At 44.4% G+C, this 13,443-nt stretch overlaps 1 protein-coding gene across 5 annotated transcripts in view; it reads left to right on the plus strand.

Moving 5' to 3' along the window:
• Window positions 1-8,286, plus strand: part of MAST1 (microtubule associated serine/threonine kinase 1) — a 155,736-nt gene extending 147,450 nt beyond the window's left edge. For all 5 annotated transcript variants that reach the window (XM_056570348.1, XM_056570346.1, XM_056570345.1 and 2 more), the window contains 4 exons: window positions 3,914-4,036; window positions 4,119-4,255; window positions 4,578-4,762; window positions 4,907-8,286. In XM_056570348.1, coding sequence (XP_056426323.1) covers window positions 3,914-4,036; window positions 4,119-4,255; window positions 4,578-4,762; window positions 4,907-7,287 — 2,826 coding nt within the window. In that variant the 3' untranslated portion in view covers window positions 7,288-8,286. The remainder of the gene's footprint in view (window positions 1-3,913; window positions 4,037-4,118; window positions 4,256-4,577; window positions 4,763-4,906) is intronic.
• Window positions 8,287-13,443: the final 5,157 nt, after the last annotated feature.

Here is a 13,443-nt window from a genome sequence, read left to right on the forward strand (position 1 = left end):
TCTTTTTGGAAAGCAGAGCTCTCTGCTGAATCACTAGCACGGCGCTCTCTGCTGACATCTCTGTCCATTTTAGGAACTGTCCAGAGTAGGAGAAAATCCCCATAGAAAACATATGCTGCTCCGGACAGTTCCTAAAATGGGCAGAGATGTCAGCAGAGAGCACTGTGCTCGTGATTCAGCAGAGAGCTCTGTGTTCCAAAAAGAAAAATAATTTCCTCTGTAGTATTCAACAGCTAATAAGTACTGGAGGGATTAAGATTTTTTAATAGAAGTAATTTACAAATCTGTTTAACTTTCTGGCACCAGTTGATTTAAAAAAAAAAAAAAAAAGTTTCCACCGGAGTACCCCTTTAAGCTTTTTTAAGCACAAATAAAATATGGAAAACTTCATTTTTTTTAACCAAAGTATATTAGAAATCTTTTTTATTTACCATAAGGATTGCAATTGCAAAAATTTTTTTAATGAAAGTGCCCATTTAAATTAATATTTGATTCATAAGGGTTATCCAGGCTTGAAAGGAGGGTATTGCTTTATTTTTCTACTAAAAAATCTTATATTTTAGTTCTTTTTATTAACTTAACACAATTACCACACATACAAACCAAACAGAAGTATGGATTGGATGTGGATTTATAAAAAAAAAATATATATAAATTATATTAAAAAATATATATATAAAAAAAAAAAAAAATATATATATATATATATATATATATATATAAATTATAAAATAAAAAAATAATATATATATATATATATATATGTAAATTTTCTTGAAATTAATATTTGATTCATATAGGTTACCCAGGCTTGAAAGGCGAGTATTGCTTTTTTTTTCTATTTAAAAATCTTATATTTTAGTTATTTCTATTAACTTAACACAATTACCACACATACAAACCAAACAGAAGTATGGATTGGATTGGATTTATAAAAAAAATATATATATAAATTATATAAAAAAAAAAATTATATATATATAAATTATAATATATATATATATATATATATATATATATATGTACATTTTCTTGAAATTAATATTTGATTCATAAGGGTTATCCAGGCTTGAAAGGCGAGTATTGCTTTTTTATTTTTTCTATTTAAAAATCTTATATTTTAGTTATTTTTATTAACTTAACACAATTAACACATATACAAACCAAACAGAAATAAAAAGTATAAACCAAAAAAAGGGAGAGAGGAGTATAAAATAGTAAGTAAACAAATCCATACCCTGCTGCTTCTAAAATGAATGACTCCTATGACCTGGCATGTCCTCAACTGCAGACAAGTCAACAATAATCACAGCAATACTATTAGGTGTACGTAAAAACCATAACAAAAACAATACATAGCATAACACAACATACAGGTCAGGGCCGACCACATAAATCTTAAACCGTATTATTATTTTACACTATATTGTCCTTTGAATTTGCGTCACAGATGCCAATTATATTCAAACCTATTAGTTGTTTATAGCCTACAAGCAATCAAACCTTCCATTATATAGTTCTGATGTACAATGGCTTTTATCTTAGTGCCGGTGGGAATTTTGTTAGACTGCCAGAAAATACAGCACAGAGCACCAACCAACCCACCGATGGGTTAGAGTCATGGCGGGTGATTTTAGTGCTTTCACAGCTTTTATTGAGCCCCTGAGAGCCCCTTCTATGGTTCACAGCTATTTATCATTCTCTCCATTTCAGGGGTCAGGGCCAGCACTAAGCTGTTTGCCAGTAGTACACACACAGGCACTTCCTCCCTTAGTTGCTTAGCCAATTACAGCACAACACTCAGTCCTTACTGCTATGCTATGACATAGCGCTGGTGAAGGTACACTGAACAGGCTGACTCTGTGCTGGGGAATGATTTACATAGTACTGTGCTATATGGCATGTTGAAGGAAGAATGGCTTATTGATGCACTGGGTTTGCAAGGTGCGCTAAACGAGCAGAAATGCAAGCAGCAGCAGCAGCAATGCAGGGGTTACACTAGCTGCTGCTGTTATTGAGAAGCTAAAGAAAGGGGGAGATTACACTGCAGTACTGTGGACTTACAGTACAGCAATGGATACACTGGTATTTACACAAGAGACAGCTGGCCTGATCTTTATATGGGTGGCTAGAGATGAAAGGGAATCTTTGATTTACCTTTTGTGGGTCATCTTCAACAGGCACTCAGCCTAAGCTTTCTCAGGCTGTCTTACTGAAGACAGAGCTCCCCTAACAACAGGCAATGGACAGCAGATTGCAGGGAAGGGAGACATCTTCCAGAAGATCTTTTAAGAATAATAGCAGATCTAAAGGAGGTCATACACATTAGATAGCTGGTCGCAAATGCTTGTACATCTGACACCTATCTCTCCCAATGTTGCATATGTTCTCAATGGGAAGTGGGTAATACCAAGCTGCCTGGGACCTCTGTTACAGGTTACCTCCACTAAGAACAAAAGGATCAGGCATATGGAAATCCAATTGTCCGATCCTTCTCTTCTGTGACATCTGTCATTGGGGGAATGATTAGTCCTGTGAAATCAGCGGGTTCAGCTGAGGTTCGGCTAACGTATGACCACCTTTCTTTGTACATTGGAGCCACCACATAGTACCTGGACTGATCAGACAAGTCTTATCTTCTCATTTTACTGAGCAAATATATAGGATCACCGACTTTGCGATTCAGCAGCGACTTTTATTATTCAAACGATAAAGGTGCAGGGGTACAGCATACATCATGCCTCACAGGGCGGACGCCAGTGTGTTCAGCTTGGAGACCAGGTTACAATTGTTTCACGCATGTGCGCTTCAGCGCACATGCGTGAAACAATTGTAACCTAGTCTCCAAGCTGAACACACTGGCGTCCGCCCTGTGAGGCGTGATGTATTCTGTACCCCTGCACCTTTATCGTTTCAATAATAAAAGTCGCTGCTGAATCGCAAGACTGGTGAGTTGCCCTCTTTTATATTTCTGTGGTATCTCGGGGTGTGAAGGTGAATAGAGCAGATGTTATTAACCCCTAAATGTTCGTGACGCCAGGGCGGGGTTATCCCGGTAACCACTCGAACTGTAGTACCGCTATCCCAAGGTTAGGCAGGGCAATAATAGTCCAGGTTAGGGTTAACGGTAGCTTTACTGAGGTAGACAGATGAAAATAGTCTTTACAGCTAGGCCAGGATCCCAGAGAGGTGGCCAGTAACACAGAAGGACCTTGCAGCTTGCTGGAACTTCTAGTGACTTTGACAGACTTTAGGACTGCCACGCTGACTATAATAGACTGGACTTGACTGTGGGTAGTGACAGCAGACATAGATGACTTGACTTACTGGCATGTGGCTGTAGGTAGGCATGAGGCCTCCAGATGTGCTGGACACTGGCTCTGAGACGTCTGGTCTTTACTGTGCCTCAGGATCAAGAGAGAGATTGTAATGGCTGCCCCTCTTATAAAGGGGGGCTGAGCCAGAAGCCCATAGGTCAAGCTGCAGGTCACCTGGTTAGCTGGTGCTCTCTGGGTAACAAACACATCAGGTGAACACATTATCATGTGACTAACTCAAAGGTCCTTTATACATGCCACACATAACACTATACATAATATATATTACTATGGGGGAGACACTGCAGGAGGGCCCCTAGGACACAGAGATACTCAACCTGACAGGGCCTAAGTACTGTACGGGACTATATACCTTACTGGGACATCACATTTCTCTGTTGCTGTTTTGGACTATCGTGGACTGTGTTTCAAAAAGAGTTGAGCACCACATGCGGCACTTGGTCATACGGCTGCAGATGTGTAGTGGGGATGCCAAGTGAATGGAACTAGCAGTGCCGATCGCTTTTGCTCTTCTGTGCTTATCTTATTTATCCTCATACTCCCAGGAAATAACCTCTAACCCTTTCCTTTCATAGCATGTTGAGGATGGAGGTCCTGCTCATGAGGCAGGACTATGTGCCGGTGACCTTATTACTCATGTCAACGGAGAACCTGTACATGGTCTGGTGCACACGGAAGTAGTAGAGCTGATCCTGAAGGTAGGACCTTGGTGAAATAGTCAATAACATTGTCCTTCAGTGGTTCAGCTGATGCCGATGACTTACGATATCCTTTCCACAGAGCGGTAACAAGGTGCTGGTCACCACAACACCTTTTGAGAACACATCAATCAGAACTGGTCCAGCCAGGAGGAGCAGCTATAGGTCCAAGATGGCCCGGAGGAGCAAGAGGAGTATGGGAAGAGAAGGGCAAGAGAGGTAAGGGAGTTGTGATGTGTGTGAATGAAGAAACAGAGCGGGAGGAGGGTTATAGGTCGAGAAAATAATATGTACAAGTGGAGGAAATAAAGAGAAATATTGCTGATAGAAAACCATTGGTGCATGGGGTGGATGACAACAACAAGACTGAGAATAAGCCATAGAGAAGCATGTAGACCCAAAGAGATGACTGTTCATGTGTTCACCAGGGGTCTAGTAGTGAAGAGGCATCTTCTGGGTAAAGGATCATCTACCATTTCTTCTCTTTTTTTCCATTCCTTCTTCTTACTGTCCTGTCTCTCTCTCTCTCTTCCTTTAACAGCAAGAAGCGCAGTTCTCTCTTTCGTAAGATCACCAAGCAGTCCAATCTCCTGCATACCAGCCGCTCTCTGTCTTCTCTCAGCCGCTCTCTCTCCTCTAGTGACAGTCTGCCAGGATCTCCTACTCACAGCCTCTCTGCCCGTTCTCCAACCCACAGCTATCGATCAATGGATTCTGCATATCTAGGTAGGGTTGATACTTTCTAAAGGTCTTTTGTATCATCTAGTAGGGAAAGATATTAGGGGTTTTGAGTTGCCATAGTCTCTGCAATTTATTGGGAACCTAGAAAAACTTCCACTAAACTAATATTCTCTTCTTGTCCTTGTACAGGTGCCTCTTCTCAAGGCAGCTCTCCTTCTTCCAGCACTCCTAATTCCCCTGCCCCTCCTCCTCCATCTTCCTCCAATTCTTGCGCCTCCACAGCCTCCTCCACATCCTCCCCAGCACCACCCTCTCCCCACATTCGTCCCAGTACACTTCATGGCCTGTCCCCAAAACTTCACCGCCAGTACCGTTCTGCACGCTGCAAGTCTGCTGGTAATATGCCGCTTTCTCCTCTAGCTCATACTCCATCACCTACTGCAGCAGCCTCCCCACCTCTGCTTCCAAGCCACAGTGTAGGGAGCAGCCTTACCACACAGAGCTTCCCTCCAAAGTTGCATCCTTCCCCTCCTGTCTCCCGTCAACGTCCCAAGAGTGCAGAACCTCCACGTTCCCCTCTCCTGAAGAGAGTGCAGTCCGCAGAGAAGTTGGGAGGTGGGGGGAGTGGTGGAGCACCTAGAAAACAGGAGCCAGGAGGCGGTGGGGGTACTCCCGATGGAGAACTAGGAGAAACTCTTGGAAGTAGATCACAAGCAGTCAGAAGAGTAGGTAGACAGGAGTCCCCAAGAAGCTTGTGTGCTGGAGACCTCTTAGTAGATAGTTTGGAGAGACTGGAAGGTGACCTGGCAGCTGGAATATTACAACAGGTAGAGGCACACAAAAATACTGAGGGTAAGGTTCAAGTAGTAGGAAAAATAGGTACAGTAGTCCGAAGTCCTGCTACATTTTCACCACAAGAGCCTCCTTCTACATCAACATCTGCCCTTCCAACACAAGGTGACCCTTCCCATGCTATGGTTGGGAGATGCCAGGTGAAAACTCTGAGTCCTGTACAGGAACACGAGGGCAGAAGAGGTGAAGGGGAAGAAGGGGTAGGAGAGGGAGAAGGTAAAAAAGGAGAAAAAGGAGAGGAAGATGAAGATCGTGGAACCATGAGAGAACGCTGGTATCTAGAAGTGGTGGAAGAATTGACCACAGTGGGAAAAAGTACACCCCATGTTACCACAAGAGGAGGCTCTTCCAATCTCTCACACTGTTCACATTCTGTCCGGCCCAAGAGTGTTGATTTTGACCAAATGAAAAGCGTGCTCGCTGGCTTCTCACATGTACAGTCTGATGTCATGCATCACACGAAGAATAAAGACCTGGAGGTTTCCTCTCTAAAATCTTTAGCCCCTAAATCTTCAACCCTTTCATCTCAACAATCTGAAATAAAACGGCTTGATCTCAACAATACAAAATGTGATCCATCCTGCAGTATTAAGGATGAAAAGCCAATGGCTGACATCCCAAAATGTCCATCTCTGTCTCGATCTAATGGGAAACACCCCGAAACATTCCAGTCGGCTTCCTCTCACCCCGTTAGATTAAGGGATGACGTAAAGGTTTCCACCTCCAGCACAAATGGTTTAAAGCCTGGACCAGCTCCCACCACCAGTCTACTCCCAGAGAAAACCAGTGAACCTATGAAATCCACTCCATCTATCCCCACCTCAGAAAATGTTAAAGGAAATGGGGCAACAGTTGAGATTCCTCCATTGCTTCCACTGGGTCCACCAGCTGTTTCCCCTATCAGTATCCAGATAACCAAAGCTGAAAATGAACAAATACGAGGGACTACTACAGTGACCAATAATATCACACTGGGTGGGAAGGAAGGAAGTCAGACGATGGTGACCAACATCCTACCGACTGTTAAAGTAAATGATACAGAAGATAAAGTGATGCCCAAATCCACCCATACTTCTCCACCTACTCCAAGTGCAACTGAGAAGAGCCAAGCAAGCAATACCACAACCACAAGCAAGACAAGTGGACCAGAAAGTGATAAGACCAAGGTGGCTGTAGCACCTTCAGCAGTTAACAAGGTCACTTGCACCAAAGCTGGACAGATCAGCTTTACGGATAACACCCCATGTATTAGTAAGCCTTCAGGAACAGAACCAGACAAGGCAAGAGGGACAACCAGGCCATTGAGTACTCACAAGACTGAAGAAACAAATGTCCGGGCAAAGCTGACCACAGCTGCTTCTGATAGTAGCATCAGCAAAATCCTGAGCGATCAGTCCAAGAAGACCACCATCTCTCCAAGCTTTGATCGAGTAAGCATGCTGGACACCACCCAAGGCAAGGTTCCTGCTACAGTATCATGTAGTAAACTTGCAACTGGGATCGGCGACCAAATGACCAAAACTTCTACGGGAAGTTCTGATGTCGACAAAAAGCAGAGTAAGGTGTCTACGGCTTCTACTAAGATGACAGAAGATCAACCCAAGGAGTCGGCAGTAGCAATTAAGATTGGTGGAGCTGAGAGCGACACGCACGGCCCACCTGCAAAATCTCCAAGTTCCCAGACATCAGCCACAGTCACAAGTCAGCGGCGCTCCTAAGCAAAGTGGTCTTTTTGTCTTCGTCAGGGTGAAAGAGTCATGATGTCGATGATACTATGAATTTAACCCCTCTATATTCAGGAGAGAGCGATGACTAGGGGTCAGGTGTCCTATCTGCCCAATACTGGATTCTTGAAATGAGCCTTATTGCCCCCCCCCCTTACAGCCTCTGAGAGAGGTGGGGGCTGCACAGGCGTGTATGTGTGTGTCTGTGTGTGTGTCTGTGTATCCGTGTGTTTGTGCCGTGCCTTACTTGTTATTTAGTTGGGGATAAAAAAAAGTTACTGCACATACACACACTTAGCGCTAGAAACTAAAGAGATCATAGAGTGACTCAGCAGGTCTGTCCACGGAGGGTTAACAGGTAGAGGCGCTTCTGATGGACCCATTCCCAACAAACATTGGAGGCAGCCATTTTGCTTGCCAGAAACTGGTGGCGGCATTGAGACGCTGAGGTGAAAGTTTACTTCCCAAAATGGCCGCCCCTAGTCTTTGTTGGTGACCAGTCCTGATGAAGGAAGGGTTAACAGAGTAATGAACTGCAGGTTTCTGCCATGCCCCCTGCATGACATCACTGCCACCACCATTACCCTTTCCTGAGACCTCATTCTGTGCTGAAACCTTCCGACCTATGACATCGCCTCCCAGCCTATGATGTCATCATGAGCCTGTGCCACGTCCGGTGATGTCCTGCCATGCCTTGTCTTATCTACATATAGAAACATACGTCTATACATATGGAGTATATTTATCTGGACGCACTATATATATAGATCTATATAAATATATAAATATATTGTCTATAGGGGCTACACTATTTCTATGCAAGAAGATTTATGGTAAATTTAACCTTGTCAGTTCCTGGCTGGCCGCTTTGGTTCTCTGTCGGCACTGCGGAGGTTAGTTTGTGAACTATTGTAATTTTTTTTTTATTTATTTACTTTTGTGTATTTTTTTAATCAATAAAGCTGTGCCCCGCTACCCTTATGTCCCACTTACCTTTATTCTATATCTTTTTGGCTACATATTAGCTTTATTGCCTTACCTTTTCCTCAGGGGCGGGCTATGGTCTACCAAAGCTTGAAGAGTTCATTGGCTAGTTTAAAAGGAGGGTGTGGCCTTTTTGGCAATAATGAAGTGAATAATGCTGTGAGCATCACCTGGTCCAATATTTAGGCCCATGAGGGTGCCATAAAACCAGGGCCGTACTGAAATTTTGGAATCCAATATGGCCAGGTGTTTTGATGTGGTCACATGGTCACTTGCAAAATTTCTACCCACATCATTGGAGACCGGGGCCTGTCTTGGGGTTTCTGACATATATTGATAGGCACCACCTGCATTTATGGTCCTTGGTGGCACAAAAGGAAGATGGCCCCAGTGACTAGTACTGGAATGGGTCTTCCGGGTATGTCATTTCGTCATAAAATGGTTGGGGAACTGCCACTGACCTCATGTTTTCCTTCTAGAGTCCTTAAAATATTACATCCACTTTCTTTGAGAAATTCGTAACCAAATAAAGTTGTTTGGAGCAACTACTCAAGAGTTCGTAGATGACCAAATATCGTGGAAATTTAAGGACAACATGAACTATACTAAATGTTTTCCCTGGTTGGCCAATGTTTATTTCAAATCTTAAGGAGGTCTACTGTATGCTACATAGGTTATCCCATGATCCTCCATTCCTGGTGGAGCCCCTTACCTGGTGGACGCCTGCCCATTATTTTCCAGAGGGCTAATTTTCCTTGGGCCCCCACATGTGAAGTTTGATATACCAGACAATGGAGCTGCTGGATGCAGGTTGCGGGAAATCCTTGGCGGGTGGTGGTCCCAAATCCGATTTGTGGTATCAGGACAAATCGTTTCGAGAGGGGATTCCTCTCTTCGTTAGGTCCCCCTGAGACAACGGAACTGGTTTTACAACCTCATAGTTTTCCAGACACCTGTTAGAGGGGTATTCCGGGCAAAAACATTTTATCCCCTATCCAAAGGATAGCGGATAAGATGTCTGATCGAGGGGGGTGGGGGGCTGCCGTCACACCCCCTTCCATAGACATGAATGGAGGGGGCGTGACGTCACGTCTCCCCAGTCCTGGAAACTCGGAGGTTTCCGAAACTGGAAATTCAGCACCAGCATAGAATGGGAATAAAATGTTTTTGCCCAGAATACCCCTTTGAACATTTACCGGGACAATGATAAGAGTAGAGCTGTGTTCATACTACCATCACAGGCTGCGCTCAATGAACCCATCCGTCATCCTCCCAGGTTTGATGCAAACAATAGCACAGTCCACATGGCTGTTCATCTAGTCAAGTAATGGACACCATGACTAAATCGGATGGACCCCTTTATAAGTTTATGGAGTCTCTTGCCTGCTGGACTGTTGTTGTGGTTTCCATTTTAATGAATACTATGACACCAATGTGAACAGAGCATATAGTGTCAAGAAGAGTTTACAGTAGTTCACACAGAATAAAAAAAAAGTTAAAGGAGAACTCCAGCTAAAACTAACTTATCCCCCTATCCACAGGATAGAGGATAAGTAGCTGATATCTGGAACAAGACCTCGGCTCTCCGTGAGGAGCGGGTGCAGTAGACGGCACATGGTCCATTCATTTCTATGGGAGCGCTGGAGACGCTCTAATCGGGTATCTTTGGCACTACCATAGAAATGAATGGAGCGTGTGCCGTCTACTTGTCCCCTATCCTATGTATAAGTTAGTTTTGCCTGGAGTTTTCCTTTAAAGGATAGGGGATAAGATGTTTGATCACGGGGGTCCTGCTGATGGGGACCCCCACGATCTCCCTGCTGCACCCGGCGTTTGTTTATAGTGTCAGGTGCAGCGCTGGAGGCTTGTAATATCACGGTCGGGGCTCGCTCGTGACGTCACACCCCCTCCCATAGACTTGCATTGGGGGGGGGGGGGCGTGGCCGTGACGACATGAGCCTCCGTCCCGCATTGCCAGTCATCCAGCATGGAGTGAAGTTCGCTCCGTGCACCGGATGTCTGGGGCACCACAGCCGAGATAGCAGGGGGGGCCCGCCACTGGATAGGGGATAAGATGTCTAGGGGCAGAGTAGCCGGTTGTTCTTGTTAATGATAAAGTGTCCATTTCCCAATGTCCTAGGGTACATAGTCCAACCCAGCCACATCAAGGGGTTATCCCTAGATGATAACTTATCACTTTTCCACAGGATAGGTCAAAAAGAATCAGATAAATGGGAGCCCCACAGACTATTAGTACTATTATTATTACTGGAAGATATCTCCTGTACATAGTAAATATACTGCTGGTCTGATGTGAGGGTCCATCTTCCTTCCCCTTCAGATGAGTGGCCCTGCCGTATGATGTGGCTACCCAGAAAGCAGATCAGTCATTAGTCACTTCCTTTTTCACCAGCAGATGGCAGTGTTACATTGCTTCTGAACCTGGATGTCTGTATCATAAGTGTTCAGAGATTTGTCTATTGTTGTATTTGCCTTTTGTTTCATTCTTTTTTTGTGTGTCATTGTCCTGTACCCCAAGTGTCATTATCCTGTACCCCAAGTGTCAGTGTCATTGTCCTGTACCCCAAGTGTCATTGTCCTGTACCCCAAGTGTCATTGTCCTATATCCCAAGTGTCAGTGTCATTATTCTGTACCCCAAGTGTCACTGTCATTATCCTGTACCCCAAGTGTCAGTGTCATTATTCTGTACCCCAAGTGTCATTATCCTGTACCCCAAGTGTCAGTGTCATTATCCTGTACCCCAAGTGTCAGTGTCATTATTCTGTACCCCAAGTGTCATTATCCTGTACCTCAAGTGTCAGTGTCATTATCCTGTACCCCAAGTGTCATTGTCCTGTACCCCAAGTGTCAGTGTCATTATTCTGTACCCCAAGTGTCATTATCCTGTATCCCAAGTGTCAGTGTCATTGTCCTGTACCCCAAGTGTCAGTGTCATTATCCTGTACCCCAAGTGTCAGTGTCATTATTCTGTACCCCAAGTGTAATTATCCTGTACCCCAAGTGTCAGTGTCATTGTCCTGTACCCCAAGTGTCATTATTCTGTACCCCAAGTGTCATTATTCTGTACCCCAAGTGTCATTATTCTGTACCCCAAGTGTCATTATCCTGTACCCCCAAGTGTCAGTGTCATTATTCTGTGCCCCAAGTGTCATTATCCTGTACCCCCAAGTGTCAGTGTCATTATTCTGTACCCCAAGTGTCATTATCCTGTACCCCAAGTGTCAGTGTCATTGTCCTGTACCCCAAGTGTCATTGTCCTGTACCCCAAGTGTCATTGTCCTATATCCCAAGTGTCAGTGTCATTATTCTGTACCCCAAGTGTCACTGTCATTGTCCTGTACCCCAAGTGTCAGTGTCATTATTCTGTACCCCAAGTGTCATTATCCTGTACCCCAAGTGTCAATGTCCTGTACCCCAAGTGTCAGTGTCATTATCCTGTACCCCAAGTGTCAGTGACATTATTCTGTACCCCAAGTGTCATTATCCTGTACCCCAAGTGTCAGTGTCATTGTCCTGTACCCCAAGTGTCATTATTCTGTACCCCAAGTGTCATTATCCTGTACCCCAAGTGTCATTATCCTGTACCCCCAAGTGTCAGTGTCATTATTCTGTACCCCAAGTGTCATTATCCTGTACCCCAAGTGTCAGTGTCATTGTCCTGTACCCCAAGTGTCATTGTCCTGTACCCCAAGTGTCATTGTCCTATATCCCAAGTGTCAGTGTCATTATTCTGTACCCCAAGTGTCACTGTCATTGTCCTGTACCCCAAGTGTCAGTGTCATTATTCTGTACCCCAAGTGTCATTATCCTGTACCCCAAGTGTCAATGTCCTGTACCCCAAGTGTCAGTGTCATTATCCTGTACCCCAAGTGTCAGTGACATTATTCTGTACCCCAAGTGTCATTATCCTGTACCCCAAGTGTCAGTGTCATTGTCCTGTACCCCAAGTGTCATTATTCTGTACCCCAAGTGTCATTATCCTGTACCCCAAGTGTCATTATCCTGTACCCCCAAGTGTCAGTGTCATTATTCTGTACCCCAAGTGTCATTATCCTGTACCCCCAAGTGTCAGTGTCATTATTCTGTACCCCAAGTGTCATTATCCTGTACCCCCAAGTGTCAGTGTCATTATTCTGTGCCCCCAAGTGTCATTATCCTGTACCCCAAGTGTCAGTGTCATTATTCTGTACCCCAAGTGTCATTATCCTGTACCCCAAGTGTCAGTGTCATTGTCCTGTACCCCAAGTGTCAGTGTCATTATCCTGTACCCCAGGTGTCATTATCCTGTACCCCAAGTGTCATTATCCTGTACCCCAGGTGTCATTATCCTGTACCCCAGGTGTCATTATCCTGTACCCCAAGTGTCAGTGTCATTATCCTGTACCCCAAGTGTCAGTGTCATTATTCTGTACCCCAAGTGTCATTATCCTGTACCCCAAGTGTCAGTGTCATTGTCCTGTACCCCAAGTGTCAGTGTCATTATCCTGTACCCCAAGTGTCAGTGTCATGATCTTGTACCCCAAGTGTCATTGTCATTATCCTGTACCCCAAGTGTCAGTGTCATTATCCTGTACCCCAAGTGTCAGTGTCATTATCCTGTACCCCAAGTGTCAGTGTCATTATCCTGTACCCCAAGTGTCAGTGTCATTATCCTGTACCCCAAGTGTCAGTGTCATTGTCCTGTACCCCAAGTGTCATTGTCCTATATCCCAAGTGTCAGTGTCATTATTCTGTACCCCAAGTGTCACTGTCATTGTCCTGTACCCCAAGTGTCAGTGTCATTATTCTGTACCCCAAGTGTCATTATCCTGTACCCCAAGTGTCAGTGTCATTGTCCTGTACCCCAAGTGTCAGTGTCATTATCCTGTACCCCAAGTGTCATTATCCTGTACCCCAAGTGTCATTATTCTGTACCTCAAGTGTCAGTGTCATTATCCTGTACCCCAAGTGTCAGCGTCATTATCCTGTACCCCAAGTGTCATTATCCTGTACCCGAAGTGTCAGTGTCATTATCCTGTACCCGAAGTGTCACTGTGTCATTATCCTGTACCCCAAGTATCAGTGTCATTATCCTGTAACCCAAGTGTCAGTGTCATTATCCTGTACCCCAAGTGTCATTATTCTGTACCCCAAGTGTCATTATC

This window comes from Hyla sarda, chromosome 4 (assembly GCF_029499605.1).
Source record: "Hyla sarda isolate aHylSar1 chromosome 4, aHylSar1.hap1, whole genome shotgun sequence".
NCBI lineage: Eukaryota > Metazoa > Chordata > Amphibia > Anura > Hylidae > Hyla > Hyla sarda.